This window comes from Schistocerca nitens, chromosome 1 (genome assembly GCF_023898315.1).
Source record: "Schistocerca nitens isolate TAMUIC-IGC-003100 chromosome 1, iqSchNite1.1, whole genome shotgun sequence".
Taxonomy (NCBI): Eukaryota; Metazoa; Arthropoda; class Insecta; order Orthoptera; family Acrididae; genus Schistocerca; species Schistocerca nitens.
In genome coordinates this window covers 676,855,532-676,879,764 of record NC_064614.1, presented here as the reverse complement: position 1 = coordinate 676,879,764, position 24,233 = coordinate 676,855,532, and the positions used below count along the sequence as shown (strand labels likewise).

At 36.9% G+C, this 24,233-nt stretch overlaps 1 protein-coding gene across 2 annotated transcripts in view; it reads left to right on the top strand.

Annotated features, from left to right (window-relative positions):
• Nucleotides 1–24,233, top strand: part of LOC126259284 (spermine oxidase) — a 142,740-nt gene that overhangs the window by 54,274 nt on the left and 64,233 nt on the right. For both annotated transcript variants that reach the window (XM_049955935.1, XM_049955943.1), the window contains exons 4-5: nt 11,251–11,473; nt 17,290–17,538. In XM_049955935.1, coding sequence (XP_049811892.1) covers nt 11,251–11,473; nt 17,290–17,538 — 472 coding nt within the window. The remainder of the gene's footprint in view (nt 1–11,250; nt 11,474–17,289; nt 17,539–24,233) is intronic.

The following is a 24,233-nucleotide window of genomic DNA, read 5'->3' as shown; positions in this document are numbered from 1 at the left end:
TATGTGAGTATAATCTGCATTTTCATAAAAGAGAAAGGTTGGCCAACTGTTTTAAAGAACATAATACCAGATCTAATTTTGTGGTTCAAAATGGTTCAAATGGCTCTGAGCACTATGGGACTCAACTGCTGAGGTCATTAGTCCCCTAGAACTTAGAACTAGTTAAACCTAACTAACCTAAGGACATCACAAACATCCATGCCCGAGGCAGGATTTGAACCTGCGACCGTAGCGGTCTTGCGGTTCCAGACTGCAGCGCCTTTAACCGCACGGCCACTTCGGCCGGCTTCTAATTTTGTGCTTAGTTTTATGTATGTAGTTGATTTTCTAATTTATTTTGACTGTTCGTAGCTAATATCTTTCTTTATAGGGTGAAATCAGTAATTGTTTCATAACTTAAATTCTGTTGTTGACTTATAAACAAATATAAATTCTATAATAATTATAAACATTTGGAAGATGAAACACTAGCATTCTTTAAGTATTTATTTGGCTCTATTCAAAAACATGTTAGCAAACCCAGCCCTTAATTAATTCAAAAGTAATTAACAGTTTTGTAAAAAGTATTGTTTGTGTAATGATATTTGTTAATTTCATGATTTAAACAAATAATTTGGCCTAACTCTTGTAGTAAACAAAACTGTTAAAAAGAACAAATTTTTCGTTGTATTCAGTTAATTTAATGAGCTAAGTTTTAATTTATAATTTCTGTAAATTTAACTTCGAACAATGTGTAGTTTCAGTACCTATTATTGTGACGATATATGAGGTCCCAATTTTTGGACCCAAGACAGTCAGTCCACGGCCGAGTTTCAGATGAGGAACCTGTATTGGTTAGATCAACAACTATGCGTATGTGAAATAAGTGTAAGACAAGTAGGCTGTGTGTTAAAACAATGACAGTGTCTGTTCCATATGTACCTTTTTATTCTTGAAGAAATGTGTACTATTTGGTTAGGCTTTTACTGCTTGTAGATGTTCAACAGTAAACTATTGTAGCAGTATGCGGCTGTTTGCCTGCAACCTATTAATAAGGCTTATCAAAAGTTAAACAATAGTGCACTGGCCATATAACTGTGTATTATTGGGGAGGGGGGGGGGGTTGTGAACTGTGGAAGTAAACTACTGTGAAGCGCAACTGTGCACCTGTCAGCCACATTATTTAAGTAGTCAGTGTTGCACTTCCACACCCCATTTTTCAGCCAGTATCACAACACAGTCGAGGACAACAAACAAAGAAATAAAAATGGATGAACTGTCACAATTGGTACCATTCATTTGCTACTTCTTTCTTCCTTATGAGCCTAGCTTCTTTTGTAGAATTTCTCTTCACCCGTGTCAGAGGTCTTGGGTAAATCTAAAAACACGACTGCTGCAGTCACAGTTGTGTGGTGCATCAAATACTCATTCTGTAAACTCTGTGATGACTCACTACCAAATGCATTTCACTGAGGAGGTTACAGTTGTTCAAATAATTCATTAACAGAGGAATCATAATTGATTTGGTTGTTTTTGATAATGGTGATAGCAGAAAGACAGGCATGTGGGTTTCTGCATCCTCTGTGTCACCTTTCTTTAGTAGAGAAAAGACTCTTGGCATTTCATCTTTGTTTCTGACTTTATAGTTTCTAGTAATAATACAGGTACTGTTTTCCTGGCTTTATGTTTTGTGGTGGGTTACAACAACGTTATGTTTATTGCATTTATTTATTTTTTTGTATAGAAGATACATTTGGTTTGAGAATTTTTATTGTACTTCTAAGCTACACAGAGAAAAGACTCACTCAAAAAATTTGCTTGTTCTTGTGGATCCACAACAATATAAATATTTGCTGTGATCAGCAAGTGATGAAATGTAATCATGCATGACAGTTATATGATTACTGAACACTTTTTACTGTGTTGGCTGAAGAAAATGGCAGGGAAAGAGGAGAAGGTAATGTGGCATTGCTTGTAGTTCCCTGTAGGCAGTTCTCTGCCTGGATGCACTTAGAGTTAACAGAGTTGTTGCATATGATCCATTACCTACTGGAGCTGCAGTTGTTACTGCAGTACCATGTGTTTTTATTGGTATTTTTCCTATTTCTTTATGATTTTGAGGGCATATTGAATGTTCTGTTAATTACAGATGGGAAATGTTTCTTAATCCCTGTTAACACTACTACATCACGTAAACAGTTTTTATTAAAACTCTTTATTTGAAATCACATTGGTGGAGACACTGTTTAAACATGAGCAGTAACTGCCTTAGTCCAATTGAATCTTATTCTCTGTTGTAATCATTCAAGGCAACAAAATTCAGAGTCCAGTTCATATTCATTCTTATACATTTTACTTTAAAGTGTTTGTAACTGTGACACAGAGCGGAGAACAACTGCTTTGTCAGAACCAGGTTTCTTTTTCATCTCACTTTTGAGCCACAGGGACAACTCACTGAATGTGTCATCAGTGGCAATGACTATGGGCACACTGGTTATGCTTTCCAAATAACACAGATGTTCTGAGATTTCTAGCAGGCCACCTAAATGATCTGTATCTGCCTGTGACAACAACATTGTTAATAATGATATAGTCCTTTTTATGATTGTATTTGAAATATCATTGCTTCTTTAATGATAAATCAGTCCTCTCCTGCAATTTTTGTTCATTCATTAAAACAGGTACAAATGGCAGTTAAAGTTTGAAAACATTTATGTTCTTGAATATACATTTAAGAAAAATTAATGCTGGTCATTTGTGTGTTCTGGTTGTCAGTTGAAAATACAGTGAGAGAAATTAGCTAGCAGTATGGTGCAATCCATTTTATGTATTTACCTAGGCAATTTTACACAAGCTGAAAAACAAAAAAATAGACTTTTATCTTTAATTGTATCCTGAATATCAGAACAAAATTAGTTGAAGAAAACAAATATCAAGACTTACAATGTATTTGATCAATGAATAGCAAGCTGTGACACCATATGTTCATTGTATTGGGATGTTGTTAACAAAGAGTGTTAGTGGATGCAAAACAATACTCTCTCATTATGCTCAACAAAAACTGAAGATACAGTGGAAAACTGTAGAGTTAATGTGATACAAGTGACAAAAACTGAAATAGGTTAGGAGTAGCTGGTTTCTACAATGACAGACTGATTTATGCTGCACAAACTGAAAATCTTCAGGCACATGAGAAATGCTATGAAGGTGTGAACATGTTGCATGAAATTATTTGGTTATGTGTCATGGAATAATGTGGCATAGGGTAAGAATTGTGTGGTTGAATAGATTGTTCTTTGCCTTGAGTTGAACAATGTATCTTGTTTATAGGTGAAGTTTCTTTGATTGCCTATTTTGGTCATTAAATGTGAATATGGGTCTGGGACAATGTGCCTCAAGCAGCTGATATACAATGATTCTCTCTAATAATAATGTCGTCTTCAAGGTGACACAACACTACTGCCTCTCTTCAGCTATGCTTAGATGAGCATGTGGACAGTCACATACCCTGACCTGCCAAGTCATCTGACACAAATGTTATCAAACATGTGTGGTCAGTTTTACCACAGTTTACACCAGGTTACCTCTCCATCAGTGGTACCCTAATAGGACTGAATACCAGTCTGTATTACTATAGGGGTCATCCAGAAAGTAAAGACTGTTTAGTTATACAAAATGCAAAACACATTATTTATTGGAAATGACACTTCTCCTATGCACATGAAGTTTCTTTCACTTCTCTACATAATCACTTCCTAAATTTAAACATTCATTGAATCTAATCATGAGCTTCAGAATCCCTATGTTATACTCTTCTGCTGCCAGTTCATTAAGCCAGGTGGTCAATGCATTCTCCAACTCTTCATCACTCACAAAATATTCACCAACCAAAAACTCTTTCAGCTTTGGGAGAAGGTGCAAAGTCTGGACTATGTGGCAGATGATAAAAATTTGCCTTTCTGCTTGATCCAGCAGCTCTTGAGTTGGATCAGTAGTGTGAGGATGGATGTTGACATGAAGAAGTGTAGTGCTTCCAGAAAGCATTCCTCACCTGCTGTTTTCGATGCCTTATTGTAGTTTTCTTAGAGTCTCACAATAATGATTTGAATTGATTGTAGTGCCTTTTGGCACAAATCCACCAAAAGAACACCTGTAGATCCCTAAAGATGTTTGCCACAACCTTTACTGGTGACAGAGAGTGTGTGAAATTTACCAGTTTTTTTAATGATGAGGGATGATGCCACTCAACTGATGGGTGCTTGCTCTCTGAGGCCTCATCACCAGTCACAGTTTCACCAAGGCCACCTACAATACATCAGACCACAACACAGAAACCAAGATGGCAGCTGTCTTAGGCCAAGTATTTCAGCACTACCCTAATATGAATAATTTACAAACTTCATAAATGGAAAGTAGATTCTAAATTGCATAAGAAATGTATTATTATGTATTTTTCTATCTTCAAACTTAAATAAAAAGTTGTCACAAATTACGTAATAAGAACTATGACGAAGTAAAATTATGAGATGCAACTCAAAAAATCAAATCCAAAAAAACTTCTACAAAACACATGTAAATGGCATATTTGGACACTAATAATAATTTGCACAATAGAAGCTACATAGCAATAATAAATGCAGCATGTAACTAAAGCTCAAAATTGTATTAAACAATGTGCAGTTAATTCTAGTCACTGTCATTATGTAATATGTTAGAAATGTTTGATTTTGAGTACCTGTTGGATTTATTTGCTGCTCAGCTTGGCCACTTTGCGTTTTGTTACTTTTGCTGCAATGTCTTCGTGAGTTCCTCTTTTTTGTTTGACTAATGTTTGAGCAATTTCCTTTGAAACACACTTTTCATTCAACAGTTTTGTGTAATTATTAATAAAAATATTTGAAAGCACTTTAATACTTTTCTTGATTATTGTCTTTAAAGGAATGCCACATTTTCACACATCACTGAGGTTACTAACGGCATTTTCACACAATTCAGTTCCTAAGGCAAGTACTGCATCTCTCTGATTTTCAAGTTTTAGGAATTCTGGTTCATATGTGCTGCTAATCAGAACTTGAAAAAGTTTATATATATTACAACACAAGGAAATCATTATAGAAGAAGGACACTTCAATCCCCCATGATTCAGCTGGTTGAAATAGGAAAGGAGTCCTTTGGTTTCACACTGCCACAAAATTTCATCCTGTGTCTGCAACATTTCTTCACAGCCTGAACATTTTCCACCTTTTTGCAGCTTCTCAAGCACTGTTTTGCTGGTGTAGCTAGCAATACAAACCAAGACTTTCAAGTCTTCATCCATCATGGGAATGTTTGCTAGTTCCTCTATATAGCAAAATGTTTTTCACTAAGCTTCTCTCTGTCTATAGCTCTGTGCTTTATTTTACACATATTATGGAGAAATCACTGTTTATTTAGAAATTTTTTAAAAGAGAATGTGTACCATCTATGGTCCCACTAATCATGATTACATACAGGGGATCCAGTGGAGAGGTCCCTGTTTTCAAAATTAAGTATCTTAAAGACTAAGATCGACAGATGATTGCAACAAAAAGTATGTTTATGGAGAAACATTGAAAAAAAAATTTATAGAGAAATTATACAGAAGTTTCAGAATAGTTCTACAAGCTGCTAACAGATGGCACTGTACATTGTGCATCTCTTACAGTATCAGTAGGCAAATTCAAAACCTGTCCCCTGCAAGCAGTCTTTGCAATCTTATCACAGTCTTTTTAAAATGTTCACCACTTGCAGTATGGAGGTGGTGCAAATGAACAATGAAATTTTGCATCACATCTTGTCAAGTCTCAACTGAAATGCGTTCAAATGTCACAGAGATAATCAATTCAAGCTCCACCCAGCTTGGTGGCATGGTTCTGGTAGAGAGTGTCATTTAGTGTGCTCCAGAAAAAGAAGTTACAAGGAGCAGGATTGGGTGAATATTTAGGCCAATCCATCCCTGTACCAGTAAATTTGCAAAAGTGCAGTGCAAGAACTCTATCCCCAAAGCATTCATCAATAAAGCAACACACCTGTCCAGTGCCATTTGGTCTGGTCCCATCTTGCCTGGTCGATCCTCCAATGATAGTTGCGTGGCTAGAGGTTGTTCAAACATTGCGATGTAACAACCACTAGCGATCATTTCTCACATGAAAAAATGCCAATAATGCCTCTGCTGCCCACTGCAGCCCAAACAGTAACTGGGAGAATACTGTGGTTTTGCTTCACACAAAAGAGAATTTTCAGAATCCCAAAATCACCATTCTGTTTATTCTTGACTCCATTGAAGAAGATGTGTGCTTCATTTGTGGAATGGATGCAGTGACCATCAAATCCTTCATTATCAATCATTATGAAAATCCTGTTTGTATAGTTAGCCCTCTGTCATACAGCTCATACAGGCTGGTGGCCTTGGATTTTGAATGGAAACATGTGTAGGTTCTTTCTAAGTATTTTCTGTGTACTGGAACACTTCAGACTGGTCTCTGCTGTAATTCTTTGGACAGATATCCTTAGATTCTGTTGAATAATTCCAGAAACCATGTTGACATTTTGAGGAGTACATACAGTTAGCCTGGGGCCAACATTGCCCACTAGCCACACCGCCTGTCCATTGGAATTTGGTAAAGAGTTTGCAAATAATTTTCATATCAGGTCCCTTTTTGAAAACTAAATCATTTTTTAAAACTGTCCCTTGTTGCTGTAGGACTGTGTTACACCTGTGGTATACCAATACAGAAAAACATGTTGTTCAATGGAATACTGATTTCAATGTCTTCCTTGAGTATGCTAACCTCCTTTCACTGTAAGTTGCATTGCATTATTTATAGGCACTATGTATCGTGAATATAGTGCTGTCTGTTAGCAGTTTTGTTAACTATTCTGCATAAAATTTGTGCAGCTTTCACAATAAACACATTTTTGTTGCTCTTGTGAATTGATCTTAGTCTTAGAGATATTAAATTTTGAAATTTGGGACTCCTCACTGGGCACCCTGTAAATACCCAATGTATGGCATCTTGTTCTTTGAAAGTTGAGTCACAGTTTTTCCACGTGCTCCTGCCCAGACATAAAATGTTTTGAATTCCTCTATGAGATATGACATCACTACTTCTTTGTCTAACCTACTGAATGTGCAAATTTTCTTTCTTGATTTGGCTACTCTTAGTAAGTGCCAGAGAGGTTGGTACTAGGCTTACTATTGTTTGTAACCAACATAAATGATCTTCCAATGACTTCAAAGAGCGGTTCAGAAACTGTAATATTTGCTGATGTCACAAGCATACTAATGCAGTCTTAACAGAAGCAGCTCAGGTAATAGATGTACAGGCCTACAAGCTAACAGTTAAGTTTTAATCCCACAAAAACTCATTTTACACAATTTCAAACAAGCAATAGTGACCTAGCACCAGATGTACACATTAATGAATGTGTATGAATGTGGATGAAGTGCATTGTGCAGAATTACTTAGGATCAAGCTAAATTACAGCTTAACATGGAGTTAACACAGGGATAAAATAATCTGAAGCTCATTTGAGTTTGTTATGGCCTTAGAAGCATCTCTCAGTGTGTTGACTTAAAGGAAAGAGTGTTGACTTATTTTTCATGTATTCATTCCCTGGCATCATACAGAAGCTTTGTGAGGAGCTTGGAATTTTTGCCTTCACTTCCAAATATATTTATCCTTTAAGGTTTTTGTTGCTAGTAATTAAAATCAGCCTCAACTGGATGGTGAAATATAGACATTCCATAATATAAGACACAAAAATAATTTCCATGTAGATTTTGCTTCCTTGTCCAGGGTTCAGAATGGAATTATGTACTCTGGTAGTAAGATAATCAAAAGGCTCCCATCTAACATAAAGCACGAAACTGGAATCCCTGACAGTCCAAAAGAAAAGTAAAAACTTATGTCAGTAGGAGCTCTTTCTACAAATTATCTGAATTTATGGATTCAGGTATTGAAAAGTTCTGTTAGTTACGTGGCAAATAAGATTCAGTATTTATTGATGTAAAAACATTTTCTTTGAAAAATATCGCTGTAATCAGGTAAATAAAATTTATCACAAAAATCTGTCAATTTTGGTTTTGACAAGCTTTCAGTATCTATTCTCACATGAGCTCCACTATTTTTTAGGAAACTTTGTGACTTTACTGTGTTGAAGTCCATTTCTTTGAATACTAATACTTACCTACTGTTACCATTACTTGGAACGTATTGAGAGTTAGAAAGAACCTTTTGTGCACACCACACAATCTCCATGATCAAGGATGGATATCTCATTCCTCTCTAGCACTTTCTGTAATGATGAAAGAATAAACTCAGACCTCAGAAGACAAGCATCATTCATTCCAATGTGCACCACAATTTGCAGTATGTTGCACCTTGGTCTCCCAGTGACTGCTAGAATAGCTTCTTCAGCACTCTGAATGAGGCCTTGAAGCATACACACAAGGTGCACAGTGTGATCATGCACATACTTTGTTGCCATTTCCCTAAGGGGTAAGATTATTCATTGTATATTTGAATTTATGTTGAGTAACAGCTCCCTACTCTGTATCAGAATGAATGTTTCACTCTGCAGCTGAGTTTGCTCTGACTCAGTTCAGTCTGGTTCAATCTCTTTATTCATCTGTTAAAATATACATGGTATAATGTAGTCCATTACAATATAGTTTCTTATACTTAATTTGTTTCAAAAACTTGGATAATAAATACAAATATTTTAAATCAGTATATATAAATAATATAACTTTTACATATTCAGATATTCTTCAATGTTATAAAAACTATGTGTTAGTAAAAATTGTTTAAGATCTACCTCGAATTTATGAAATTCTTTAATTTTCTTTATTGTAGAAGGCAATGCACTAAAAAGTATTTTGGGCTGGTAGTTTACACTTTTTTGGTAAAACACTCCTTTGTGGGTTTCTCTGTGAAAATCATCTCTGTTCCTTGTTTCATGGTTATGAACCTGATTATTTAATGTTGAAAATTCCTGGTGAGTTTTCAGAAAACATACACATTCGTAGATGAATAAGCTAGGAAGAGTCATTATTTTAAATTCTTTAAATATTTTCGTGCATGACACTCTACTGGGAACCCCTTCCATTATTCTAATAGCCCTTTTCTGAACTTTGAAAGCTTCTTTTGCCATACCTGTATTTCCTCAGAAGATCACACCATATCTAAGCAAACTTCATATAAGCATAATAGGCACACAGCAATGATCCAGTGTTGCAACATTCCCGAAGCATTCTTAACACATAACAGCATTTACTTAGTTTTTTACTCAAAACTTCTAGATGCTTTTCCCATCTCAAGTGCTCATCCACCAATATAACTACGAATTTTGTGTATGGTGCTTGTGCAATGAAACTTCCTGGCACATTAAACTGTGTGCCAGGCTGAGACTCAATCTCTTTATATTTGACAGTTTTGGGCAAATGCTCTACTGACTGAGCTACCCCAGAATGGCTCATGATCTCTCACAGCACTACTTCCACCAGTACTTCACCTCCTGTCTTCCAACGTTTCCATAAGCTCTCCTGTGAAACTTGCAGGAATAGCTCTGCTGGAAGAAAGGGAATTGCAGAGACATGGCTTAGCCACAGATCGGGGGAATGCTTGTCCTACAAGTTTTTCAGGAGAGCTTCTGTGATATTTGGAAGGTAGGATTTGAGATACTGATAGAAGCAGAGCTGTGAGGACAGCTCATGAGTTGTGCTTGGGTAGCTGGTAGAGCAGTTGCCTGCAAAAGGTGAAGGTCGTGAGTTCGAGTCTTAGTCTGAGCAGTTGCCTGCAAAAGGTGAAGGTCGTGAGTTTGAGTCTTAGTCTGGCGCAAAGTTTTAATCTACCAGGAAGTTTCATATCAGTGGACACTCCACTTCAGAATGAAAATTTCTTCAGTACACTTGTTTGCCCGCTGCTTGAATACTGCTCAGCAGTGTGGGATCCGTACCAGATAGGGTTGATAGAGGAAATAGAGAGGATCCAACGGAGAGCAGCGTGCTTTGTTACAGGATCATTTAGTAATCGTGAAAGTGTTACGGAGATTATAGATAAACTCCAGTGGAAGACTCTGCAGGAGAGACACTCAGTAGCTTGGTACGGGCTTTTGTTGAAGTTTCGAGAACATACCTTCACCGAAGAGTCAAGCAGTATATTGCTCCCTCCTACATATATCTTGCGAAGAGACCATGAGGATAAAATCAGAGAGATTAGAGCCCACACAGAGGCATACCGTCAATCCTTCTTTCCACAAACAATACAAGACTGGAATAGAAGGGAGAACTGATAGAGGTACTCAAGGTACACTCCGCCACACACCGTCAGGTGACTTGCGGAGTATGGATCTAGATGCAGATGTAGAAAGACCCCCCAGGCTGTGGCAAGCCATATCTCTACAATATCCTTTCTTTTAGGTGCGCTAATCCTGCAAGTTTCGCAGGAGAGCTTCTCTGAATTTGGGAAGGTAGGAGATGAGATCTTGGCAGAAGTAGAGCTGTGAGGATGGGTTGTAACTCCCTACATGTGATTCAGCAGGCTGATCAATAGATGAAGTGGTGTTACTGGCTTGGTTGAGTTGCAGTGGAAGGCAGCACATTGAAATTGCTGGTTAGTGGATGAGTGTAATTATCTTCTCCTGCACAGTGCCTTGTGATGTACTGTGGATATTCCACTGACACTCAAGTGGACAAGTGTTGATGGATTAATTCCTGGAGAGTAAACAGTAACAACTGGAGAGGATAGTACTCTTAGGTACCTTTGCTAACTCTGGTACATGTCATCTAGCGCGGTGCCCAACACTCGCATTGGATGCAACTTTCTGTTGCTTGACATCAGTCAGAGCACTTTTCTGATTAACTGTCTGTAATAAATGCTGCTGTTGACAAAGACAAAAAGCTCAGCATTTTACTCTAACTTGGTGTAGCAACATTAGGTATTTGTTTTTAAAAAAATTATTAACTGTAAGACTACTGGTTGAAAATTCCTGTGGAAATAATGGATGAGTTGTAGGTATCCACTGTGAGGTTACTTACTGCTGTGGAAGTGGCTAAATGTTGTCAAATAGAGCATTAATCAAGATTATTTTCCTGTTTCTAGTGTTGTCGTAAATATTCATGTGTGTACTGTTAATAAATTGTTGAAAACTGTGCAATTATACTCTCACATATGAGTGCCAAAGAGCAAATTAAAAGTTATTAGCCAAATTAGTATTGCATTTTCACCATAAAATTTAATTTTTTTTAAGATTTCAGAGACAAATTACACAACCAGGATTAATTTCTGCCGAAGATCTACCTCTTGCATATTCTGTCCTTGAGTGGTATTCAAAATTTGAAAAATCAATTGATGGTTCTGATAACTGGTTCCAAACATCTGGAAAGGGTCTCACAGAGTACTGGGAATGTGAAGGAAATCAGCTTTGGGCCTGGAAACATGGAGGCTATGGAAACATTTTAGATGTTTTGATGGTTAGTGTTTGCTGTTAAAACTGTTATTCCATTACAATACAACTTGAGTTAATGTTCCCTGTATTTCTTATTATTTAGAGCACTTTCCTCTGAATATCATGGTTGGTTAGTTTATGTTCCATGTGTCATCTGCATGCTACATTGTAAAAAATAAAAAAAAATTAAAAAAGGTGAGAGAGAGAGAGAGAGAGAGAGAGAGAGAGAGAGAGAGAGAGAGAGAGGAGAAAAGAAGACATTTACATGTGAGTCAGTAATTTCTATCATCACCTTTTACACATTATGATAATAGAAATGCTTCTATGGATGAAAAGGGAGTTGTCAAGGAGAAACTTTTTCAATGTATTTTCAAATTTTACTTTTCTGTGCATCAGATGTTTTGTATCATTAGGTAAATGATCAAAACTTTTGCTTCCAGCATTGTGACTCCTTTTTGTGCTAAAGATGACCTCAATGTGGTGTAATGAAGACCATGTTTTTCTTCTCATTTTGTAATTATGTAGGAGGTGCATCCAGATAGTAAGTTTATGAATGTTGTTTCCTTTAAATTAGACAATGTAGTGGGGAAAATTGTGCATGTGCAACAGATCTATGATGTGACAATCATATGCTGGCTGGACGGGTCCCACCTGCAGAACCAGAACAGCAGTGCCTGGAAATGGTGTCTCTTATTCCTTCTATTGCTACCTGCAAGGTTTGATCAGTGATAAGGTTCCTTAATGCACAAAACCTAATGCCATCGAAATTCAGTGTCAGCTCTGTCAGGTGCATGGGCAGGACACCATCAGCAAATGGACAGTGTGTCGCTGTTGTGCCGGTAGGCTTTTTCCAAAGGTTGTCAAAGTGTCCATGGTGAAGAGTGTGAGTGGGTGACCATCCCTCATCAATAATTACCTGGTTGAGCTGATATATCAGCACATCCTGGAGAACTGTCACTTCACAATTACAGATCTCAGCAGCATTTTCTGCAGATATCATGATCCTTGTTGCATGAAATGGTCACTGAACACCTGCTGTTCAAGAAATTGTGTGCCAGGTGGGTGCCGAAAAACCAGACACACAAGCACAAAACAAAACACTCAGAAGCAGCACTGATATTTCTGTAGTGGTACCTGATCTGCTCCAAGTGATTTCCTTCTTTTCTTGCAGATCAGGAAATTCTTGTCCTCTATCCAGTGTTTTGACCCTGTTGAAGAGTGGAAGATGACTGTCACATGCTGGGTCAATTCACAGGAGCAGACTTCTATGACACAGGAATGTAAAAGTTGATCCCACAGTATGACAAGTGTCTCAGTTCTTTTGCTGACAAAAAATACCATGAACATTACTGTACCTGTTGCCAATAAAGTTTTTAATGTAACTATGTTGTCTTTGTTTTAAAATGTAGGGAAACTTACTTTCTGGATGCACCTCATACGGCATTGTTCCTTTTGAACTACAGTAGATATTTTTGAAACAACTTCATGGGGGGTAAATATATTGTGGAACAGTAGTCAAAATGCCTGACACCTTAAACAGATGTCTGCAAGATATTATAGCAGAGAGGTTCAAACTGTTTGTACATACATAAATGTTGTTATAGTCATGTGCATACAATGCTCATCCCTGTATCTGTTGCCTTGTGTTCTGCATTTGGAGGGTATCTTATTTGCTGTTTTTGTTTATTGAGTCTGTCTTATTTAGTGTATGACAAATAACCAGTCATCCATTGCAGCAAACAGATCCTGTAGCCACAGCTGAAGGCTTGTTTTCAGAATGAATCTTCTGCTCTGCAGCAGAAATTGCATTATTTAGAAATTTCTTCTCAGATTATAATTGTGTGCCAACTTAGAACTCAAACCCATACACTGCAAGCAAAGTGTTTCCTGTTTTGAAACTTTCTGGTAGGTTAAAGCTTTGTTGAACATATGCAGGAGGACATCAGAGAAGATTAAAGCGAATGTGAGAGACACTGGCAGAATTAAATTTTGAGGGTCATGCCTGGATAGGTCAGTTGGTAAGAGGACTGGTTTCACAGTAGGGTCCCATTGCATCACACAGCTGTAATCTATCAATGACGCAGTATGCACTCAACTGCAGACAGAAAGATTCAGTCAGTAAACAGCTCTTAGACTGTGTCCAAGACATTTCTCTGTAATACCATTTTCTGCAGCTGTGTTGGACTGGCCAAGTGTACAGTACAGCTTCTGTAAAGGCTGAAAAGTATGAGAAAAACACTGGCAGCATTAAGCTTAGAAGGCAGATCATGAGTTGTGAATTAATAGCTGCCAGTAAAAGCAGTGTTCGCAAAATGTGACATTACTGGCGCAGGTTCCAGTCTAACACATAGTTTTAATTATGTGGAAGTTTCATTTAATCAGTTCTACATAATGTTCACTTATGTTCAGCACTGCTAGCTGTGAAAACTCCCCTCCTCCCCTCAAGAGGCAGAATTAGTCCTATTCACAGATTATATGAGCATTGCTATGAAGCTAAGCAAAGAAACATCAACAGAGACATAGTGAATGATATGTTTGTGAAAGTTATTGAATGGTATTGCACAAATGGGCTAGCTTTAAACTTTGAAAAATGCAGTATAGCAACAATAAATAACAAGCAACATAGAAAGTTGTAAGTGCTTAGGTTTGCACACTGATGAAAACTTAAACTGGATAAATCATCCAGCAGACCTGCTAAATGTTTAGCTTCACCTACTTTTGCCATAAGAACAATTGCCAACTTTGGGGATATAGAAGTCAGTAAGTCAACATATTTTGCTTATTTCCATTCATTGATGTCTTATGTCTCTACTACAATCAAACCGCAACCGTGAAGGTAGAAAATGAATTATCGAATGATATAGAAATAAAGAGGGGTGTGAGACAAGGTTGCGTTCTCTCACCCTTATTGTTTAATATGTATTCAGAAGACATAATCCAGGCAGCTCTATCAGATGAAATAGCTGGCATTAAAGTGAATGGGCTAAACATTAACAATGTTAGGTTTGCTGATGACACTGTACTACTAGCTGGAAACCTCAAAGATCTACAATTACTTCTTGACAAAGTCGCAGAAAAAAGTGAAGAATTTGGCTTGACTCTTAACGTAAGCAAGACTAAGTTCATGGTGATATCTAAAACACACCAACAAGAAAATCTTACAAGCAATAGGGAAAGAGTCGATCAAGTACGTAAATTTAAATATCTCGGAACAATTGTAAATGAGGAGATTGAAAGCTCAGAAGAAATTAAATCGAGAATAGGACAGGCCAGAAGTATCTTTAATAAGATGAAAAATGCATTCTGTTCGAGAGACATTTGTTTAAACACAAAAATGAGGTTGCTAAGATGCTAGGTATTCTCAAAATTATTATACGGAATGGAAGCGTGGACATTGAAAAAGAAGGACATGAACAGTTTAGAAGCTTTTGAACTGTGGGCATATAGAAGAATACTTAGAATTAGTTGGGTGTCGAGGATTACTAATCAAGATGTCCTAAGAAGAATGGGAAAGGAAAAAGAATTAATTAAAACTATTAAAGTAAGGAAGCTACAATATTTAGGCCATGTTATTAGGGGAGTAAATTACAAAATATTGCGAATAATACTAGAAGGGAAAATTTGTGGGAAGAGAACGAGGGGTAGAAGACGGACATCCTGGATTGACAATCTAAAAAATTGGTACAACTGTTCAACGTCAGAACTCCTTAGATCGGCCAAATCAAGATCAGAAATTGCCATGATGACAGCCAACCTTCTTAGAGGAGACGGCACATGAATGATGATGATGATGTCTTATGGAATAATATTCTGGGATAACTCCTCGATTAGGCAAAAGGCATTCATTTCACAAAAGAAGGTGTTAGGATTATGTGTGGAGTTCACACATGGTAGGCCTACATGTTGCATGTGTATCTTTAAACAGATGGGAATATTAACCACACACCCACAGGACAGCATACTCATTCACTTCCAAATTTTGTTATCGACAACCTATCTAAGTTTGAGAATGACAGACATATTCAGAAGTACAAATGCTAGGAAAAATGATTTGCATTACCCTTTAATGTATATAAATTTGGCACAGAAAGGGGTGAAAAATGCAGTTATAAATCACTTTGACGATCTTCCCATGGAAATAAAATGCTGACATATAGCAGAAGTGTTTTAAAATGCAGTTTAAAGAAGTTTATCCTTACTAACTTATTTTACAGTGTAGAGGAATTCTTCAGTAGAGGTGATTAGTCATTAAAAACCTGTAGTGACCAGCATGTAGCAAAATAAATATTACTTTTTTTGGTTGTGTGTAAGTCTTCATTTGTTGTGTTGACACATTCCACATCATAACTTTTATTGTGAATTTGATCTGTGGAACAAGCTGTTAACTACATTAAGAATGAAAACACACATCACCCTGGTGTAATATTCATGTGTATTTCAGTCATAATGTATAAAATATTCTACCAAGAACTGATGAAACAGTCAATCATTGCAGATACTAACTTACTAGCTAACTAACCAACTGCCATCTCTTCCACAAGTAAAGCCGTAATTTTTTGAATCTCGTATATTCCTAGCATTTCATTGTTGACCCTCCTGTCATGTTCTCATGTTCTGTCTTCCTGGACCAAAGCTGCTGGTTAACCTTCTCACTTATTCCTAATCATTAATTAACCTTGTAACATTTCCATACCTTTCGCTTCATAATACAATTTTATTATCTGTACCTGAAAATATCCTCATAAGATAGGTGTAGGAAAAAAAAAATAGTATGTTTGAATCATTGGTAACTATTCAGTCAGAATATCTATAGACTACACAGGAAGTGAAATAGGGTAAATGTGAATAAAGCAAACATCACATGCGAGAAGTTTATTCATTCTTATATATATAAAGTAGTCGCCAAAGTAATTGTAACAGGAGAAAAAAAATGAAACAAATCTGGGACTCAGTGGAAAGTGAACACCAAATTTTATAATCTGTAGCCAGCTGGCATAATATTATAATTGTGCAATGGAATGTAATAGAGATGAAAGTACTCACTTGATACGACAGAGGTGACTACATTTTGCCTCCACAGGTTCCACCCATCCTTAGTAAGGACTCATTTAGTTTTAAATATTTATAGTTATCACTGAATGTCTATTTTGCTATGGTAGTAATATCAAGTATGGGCAGGTGCTGTGTTTTGTACATTTGGAATGTCAGTATCTACTACCTTTCACATGCTCAGCTCTAGCTGATTTTCTTCTGTGCCAGTTAAGGAAAAAATTCACTGTGCAAATATTAAAAGCAACACAAGTTAAGTCATAACAACAGTTAGTTCAGAAATAATTTAAAAGTATGAATACTGAATATCCAAAAGTTAAGTGTGAAGATTGCTTTCATTACTATACCAATTAATTTTTCTTATGAAATACATCTACACTGTAGTGGAAAATAGGGAGTTATTTTTCTTAGCTATTTATCCATACTAAGTGACATAAATCAGAAACACATTATGAGACTAAACAGTGGTGGAGAGATGCAAAAACTGGGTCATCAAATTGGTATTTGGTAATGCCAATCTTTTTAAAGCAGCTATTTTTTCTGTGTTGTTGCATGTTTAATATTTTATTAGTTTACAGTAAAGCAACTATCTTGGATTGAAATGAATAAATGTTTTTTTTTTCACTTTTGTATTGAAATCTATAGGACATTGTGTGGCATGAACAGAAAGAGAGAGAAAGAGAGAGAGAGAGAGAGAGAGAGAGAGAGAGAGAGATATGCTTTTTTTAATAACAATTATTTAACACTTATATTTGTCCATAAATAATAATCCTTTTCTGTGAAATTTTCCAGAAAAAGTATCCAAATCCTCACCAAGAACTTCCTTTGAAGGAACGTTTACAACTTAGTAAGGAAGTAACCAAAATTGAATGGGATTCATTGCCTAATGAAATGAGAGGGAAAGTTATTGTCAGTTGTCTTGATGGATCACAGTACATTGCAGATCATGTTATTGTGACTGTTTCTCTTGGTGTGCTTAAGGCACAAGCAAAGGCAATGTTCAGTCCCCCATTACCTGCTTACAAGATGAATGCTATTAAGGTGAGTTCACAGACATGTTCTTTATAATTATTGATGTTTCATGATAACAAAAGCAAAAATTATCTTCAGGACAATATTCAAATTTGAAACATACACTTGTTTATCATCTAATTTAAGCTATAAGCAAAAAAATACAGCATTGCATACATGTTTAGATAAATGCAAAGAATGTGCTTATCAGTCTTCAGAACTGGAACAGTTGCTGTAGTGCTTAATGGTAAAAAATGAATAGCACTGAGCAACCCAGGATCTATGATATTTCCGAACTGGGCTAAAAACTTCATAAACTCCATAGTGGCACTTCCCCATCCCACTCCTCAAGCATTTGAGACAGGACATAAAAAATTTAAAAACAATCAATATTTCAAAAATATGTTCATTTTTTGTGTTACACATCTTCCTGAAGAGTTTGATATATAAAACATATTTGTTCGAGGAAATAAAAGACGTGTTATTTGGTCTTAAGTGTGCCAAAGTATAATGCCATACCTCTTCACACAGCATTCTTCTATCACACGTCACTGTATTTTGCCCTGTGGAATTCAAATTTGTATATTTTGTAATGGAAGCCATCAAACCTATATTTAGGACAGTGGAAATTAAAATGTCCTATAATGCATCTCCTGCTTCCAGTTGGCCAGTCTGACATCCTGTTCCCCCCATACCCCCACCCAAAAAAAAAAAAAAAATATAGGAAACATAAAACCAGTAAAGGCAAGAGACAAGCAAGATAGTATACATTTATTCAATCCTCAGGTCCTACAATTTTTTCTCTATAATCATATTACAGCTTTACAAGGCATGCTGTCCTTTCTGCAAAAGAATCTATTACATCATCAAAGTTTGTCAGGCTTTTGCTACAGGAAAAATCAAAATGTCATTGTCTAATACTGAAAAAGCTGTTAACACAAATAGTACTCAAGACTGATGTGGTTTCTCAATTTGACTATGTCTGTTTTGTCACCGTCTGCTAGATGAAATGAAATACGCCTTTCTAATATTGCGGCATATAAGAAGACTGTTTTGGCACAAATGGGATTTTATCTACCTAATTTACATAAATAACATGACAGAATATAATACATGAAGTACCAGTGTCTAATGCCTGTTAGGTCTACTACAAGAAAAAAGTTTTATGTTAGGAAACAGTTTCACATTTCATTCATGCACTCCAGTTTCTCAAGTGTAAGATCAAAAAGTAGAAGTACGAAATTTTTATATAAATTTGGAATAGTCATATTCTTCCTTATAATATGTGTGATATTCCTGTTTTTTCCCCTTACTCATTCTAACAAACAATCTAGTCATCACTAATTCTGTAAGTATTCCTGCCATTGTCAATACTTATTCTCTGGTTAACTTCACTAACCACATCAGAATCACTGGTTTAGTTATCCTGCATTTATTCTCTGGTTAGGCATTATTATGTGTTTGCACAACATTTTTTCCATGCTATTCCAAGAATAGAAAGTAAGTAGCTGCTAACTGGGACTGTACAACTGGCTCTTAGTAGTGTAGCGATCTGGCAAAAATTTTCTGTAAAAATTTCATTTTTTTTGGATACACTGAGAAGATTAATATGTAATCTTTCTTACCTGTTATTCCTGTTAGTCATTTATTTCCATTCTGTTAATCTGAATCTATGGATTTTGTTAATAATTATAACAACACTGATCATTTGCACATCCAAATAAACAAACAGCGATTGGCATTTACCTGTTCAGGTTTATTCAGCTGAGTTCATATAGCCCCATCCCCTTTTGTCTACAGGAAAGTTTATTTTTATTTCTAGATGTGACAGGGATCTCCATGGCAGAGACATCATGTACACTAACCACACATTCAAAAATCTTCAAAAATCAACTTTTTATTGGTTCAGAAATCAACATAAGGTTTTTTCCTTCAAGAATATGAATTTGGCACCCCCTGAAATTTTCGCCCTGGACAGATATCCTGGGATTTCACTCATGATTGTTATTTTGGTCTTTTCTCATGAGCTCATGCTCTCTTGGATATTTTTACATTTCTTTGAAACATGAGAGGCATACTTTATTTTTCTCACAGTTTCTGCAGAAGTACAAAGTTACGAACTTAGACAATGCTTTGCTACACTTCTGTGTTCGATCAGTGTGTAACTTACATTATCTGGTTGTTAACCTTTGATGGCCTTCTATCACTTCAATGTTTTGGATTACACTCTTGTTATTGTAACAATATTATGAGAAGGAAAGTTGCTACTCACCATATAGAGGAGATGCTGAGTCGCAGATAGGCACAACAAAAAGACTTTCACAATTAAGGCTTTTGGTAAGTGGCCTTCATTACCAATAGACACACACACACACACACACACACACACACACACACACACACACACGACTGCAGTCTCAGGCAACTAAAACCACAGTGCAAGCAGCAGCATGAGTGCATGATTGGAGTGGTGACTGTGTGATGGTAAGGAGGAGGCTGGGATGGGGAGGGGGAGCAATAGTATGGTGGGGGTGGCAGACAGTGAAGTGCTGCAGGTTAGACGGAGGGCAGGGGAGAGGTGGGGAGTGGGGGTGGGAGGGGGGGGAGGAAGGTAGTGGAAAAGGAGAGAAATAAAAACACTATGTGTGGTGGTGGAATGACGGCTGTGTAGTGCTGGAATGGGAGCAAGGAAGGGGCTGGATGGGAAAGGACAGTGACTCAGTACCACCCAGGACTGGAGCAACTGAATTACAATCTCCACCAGGGTTTTGATTACCTATTGTTGTGCCCTGAAATGAGAAATATCCTGCCCACTATCCTTCCCACCCCTCCCACACAGGTATTCCGCCATCCACTGAACCTACACAATACACTCATCCATCCTTACACAACCCCTGCTCCCAATCCCTTACCTTATGGCTCATACCCCTGTAATAGACCTAGATGCAAGACCAGTCCAATACATCTTCCCACCACCACCACCACCACCATCACCTACATCTTTCCACCACCACCACCTACTCCAGTCCAGTGACTAACATCACCAATCCCATCAAAGGCAGGGCTACCTGTGAAACCAGTCATGTGGTCTACAAGTTAAGCTGCAACCAATGTGCTGCATTCTATGTAGGCATGACAACCAACAAGCTGCCTGTCCGCATGAATGGCCACTGACAAACTGTGGCCAAGAAACAAGTGGACCACTCTTTTGCTGAATACACTGCCAAACATGATATCCTTCATTTCAATGACTGCTTCACAGCCTGTGCCATATGGATCTTTCCCACCAACACCAGCTTTTCTGAATTGCACAGGTGGGAACTTTCCCTGCAATAAATCCTACATTCCCAAAACCCTCCTGGCCTCAACCTTCGTTAGCCACTGTCCTCACTCATCCAACCCCTTCCCTCCTCCCACACAGTCTTTTTATTCATCTCCTTTTCCACTACTTCCCCCCCACCCCCCATTCCCCACCTCCCCCTTGCCCTCCGTCTAACCTGCAGCACTTCACTGTCTGCCATCCCCACCATACTATTGCTCCCCTTCCCCATCCCAGCCTCCTCCTTACCCCAACCCAGTTGCCACTCCCATCATGCACTGCTGCTGCTGCTGCTCGCAGTGTGGTTTCAGTTGCCTGAGACTGTAGTTGTGTGTGTGTGTGTGTGTGTGTGTGTGTGTGTGTGTGTGTGTGTGTTCATAATATTGATGCATTCCATCCTGGATTTTCCGTTGTTTGACTCTTGTTATTGTGGATGAGTTGACATTTGTTAAATAAACTACAAAGCCCTGCAGTACATAGTTTTCAGTCTTCATCACATGTGTTGTAACACACATCTATTTTTATGATGATCAGCTTTCTGATGGTCATGAGCTTCAATAATTACAGCAGATAGGTAAGCTACCCTCATCAGCAAACAATGTGACATTTCATTGGGGACAAATTAGATCCCATTTACGTGGAGATGGTGCATGTAAACACTTCTTCCCCACACTAGGTAATGTTCATGTAACATCTGGTATTCCCAGACTAATTATATGATGCTGTGAATGGCTTCAATAGTATTTTACTATGTTGCTATTCGACTTTGAGAAGCTCAAGAATTCATTATATGTTTTGATTGATAGCAGCTGTGATTTGTTAACAGTATAGCTACTAGGTGACGAAACTGCAATATTGTCCTACACAACTATGTATAGAAGTGTTTATGATTAATAATTCAAATTTTTATATTTTGTGTGTGTGTGTATGTGTGTGTGTGTGTGTGTGTGTGTGTGTGTGTGTGTGTATTGAAATTACAATGATCAAAGAAGTTAACCTGTTTAACTATTGGTTGGATAATGGGAAAATTGACAAAATTATAGGAACTATGTTATGAATATTATGTATGCTCCTACAGAGATTCATAAATCTCATGTAACAATCATGTTCTAAATATTGCAGCAAAAGTAGGATTAAATGGTTAAGTTGAAGTAGTAAGAGGATATGAAAAATGTCATTCCACAGAACTTCAAGCAACTTGAAGTAGCACCAACATCCCTCATTGAAATCAGTAGAATTATACAAATTCTAAAAAAACAAAGGCTCATATGATGTAGATGGAATTTCAAACATAATTCTGAAAAGTTATTCTAACTTAAGTATCATCCTTAGTGACGTTTATAATGAATCACTGACACAGGGAATTTTTCCACACAGGTTAAAATGTGCAGTTGATTAGCGTCTTTGTAAGAAAGATGACAAGGAGGACTTAAATAATTATCACATAATTTCCTTACTGATATCTTTTTCCAAAATAGTAAAAAAAGTAATTTTCTCAAGTTTAGTCTCACACTTGGTGGAAACAATATACCTAGCATGTCACATTTTGGATTCCAGGAGGCCTACTTGACTGAGAAAGCTATTCACACATTCACTCACCATATATTACAAGCTTTAAATAACAAACATCACCAGTTGGTGTTTTTTGTGATCTTTCCAAGGCGTTTGATTATATAGGTCATGTAACACTCTCAGAAAAACGCAAGGTTCATTGAATTAATGGCCTTGCACACAACTGATAGGAATCATAGTTAATAAACAGGACACAAGAAGTTGTGCTGAATAATTTAGACAATGATGGAGAGATGGAAAATTTTAGTGAATGGAAAGAAATAACAAAGGGAGTTCCACAGTGTTAAATTTGCTACACTCCTATTGTTTACATATGTGAATAATCTCTCAGTTAATATTCAGCAAGATTTTTGCAGATGATACTGGATTTATAATAAATTCAATTTGGGGCAAAGCAACAGAAGATATTGTTAATAATGTTTTGCAAAGAATTATTAAGTGGTTGTCTGAAAATGGATCCTTCTAAATTTTGAGAAAACGTACTACATTCAGTTCTGTACAACAAATAGTGTCATACCAACAATTGCTGTAGCACATGAGCAGGTGTTAATAAGTAGGGTAGAATGCTTCAATGCTTCATATTGATGAATTCGTGAAATGGTGGAAGCATATTACTGAGCATCACAAACAAATAAGTTAAGTTACTTTTGCTTTTCATATAATTTCTAGTCTTGAAAACAAACAAATCAAACTCCTGACATATTTAATGCATTTCCACTCAGTAATGTTTTAGAAAGTAATTTTCTGGGGCAACTCATCGCTTAGAAAGAAAGTACTGTTTGCACAAAAGCAAGAAGTAAGAATAATATGATGTCTTCTCCTGTTTGTTCCTCTTCAAGGAGTTTGGCATTTTAACTGCACCATTACAGTACGTATATCCACTAAGAAAAGTGATATCAGTATCTACAATTCTAGAGGATTACCAATTATTAAAGCTGTTCAGTGACTCAGAAGTCCATCCCCGGTAGCTGAGTGGTCAGCGCGACGGAATGTCAATCCTAAGGGCCCGGGTTCGATTCCCGGCTGGGTCGGAGATTTTCTCCACTCAGGGACTGGTTGTTGTGTTGTCCTAGTCATCATCATTTCATCCCCATCGATGCACAAGTCACCGAAGTGGTGTCAAGTTGAAAGACTTGCACCCGGTGAATGGTCTACCCAACGGGAGGCCCTAGTCACATGACGTTTTAGTGACTCAGAAAGGAGTTCAGTATGCAAGAAGAAAAATTTTTCATCATTTGGCCATTAGCATAAAATTTCTGAAACAGGTAGTGAAGCAAGTTTTTAATGTAGCTTAAAATCATTGCTCCTGGACAATTTCTACTTAAAAACTGATAGCCTTCTAAAAAAAATTAAAAATAGTGATATCCACACCTACAATTATAAAGGAAAAATGGCCATAACTACCCATTATTAAATCTGTCAGGGGCTCAGAAAGGAATTCAGTATGTCACAACAAAGATTTTTCATGATTTGCCCAATAGCATAAAATGTCTGAAACAGGTAGTGAAGCAAGTTTTTAATGTAACTTAAAATCATTTCTCCTGACAACTCCCATTCCACAGAGGAATTTCCATTTAAAATCTGTAGCCTCTTAAAAAATTGTAAGTGTAGTGGTGTGGGTAGGACTAAAAAGTAATGTGTTCATTAATGTTAATGCTAATCATGTGTGCATATCATGTAAACTGACTCATTCCACATAATTTTGATAAAAGAATTTTTCTAGTTATCTGTGTAGTTTGTAACTAATCAACCACCAAAATTAGGTAAAATGTGAACTTTTATAGCTCAGTAAACAGCAAACCAACAAATTTTCCTAGTGGAAGTGGGGTTTTTC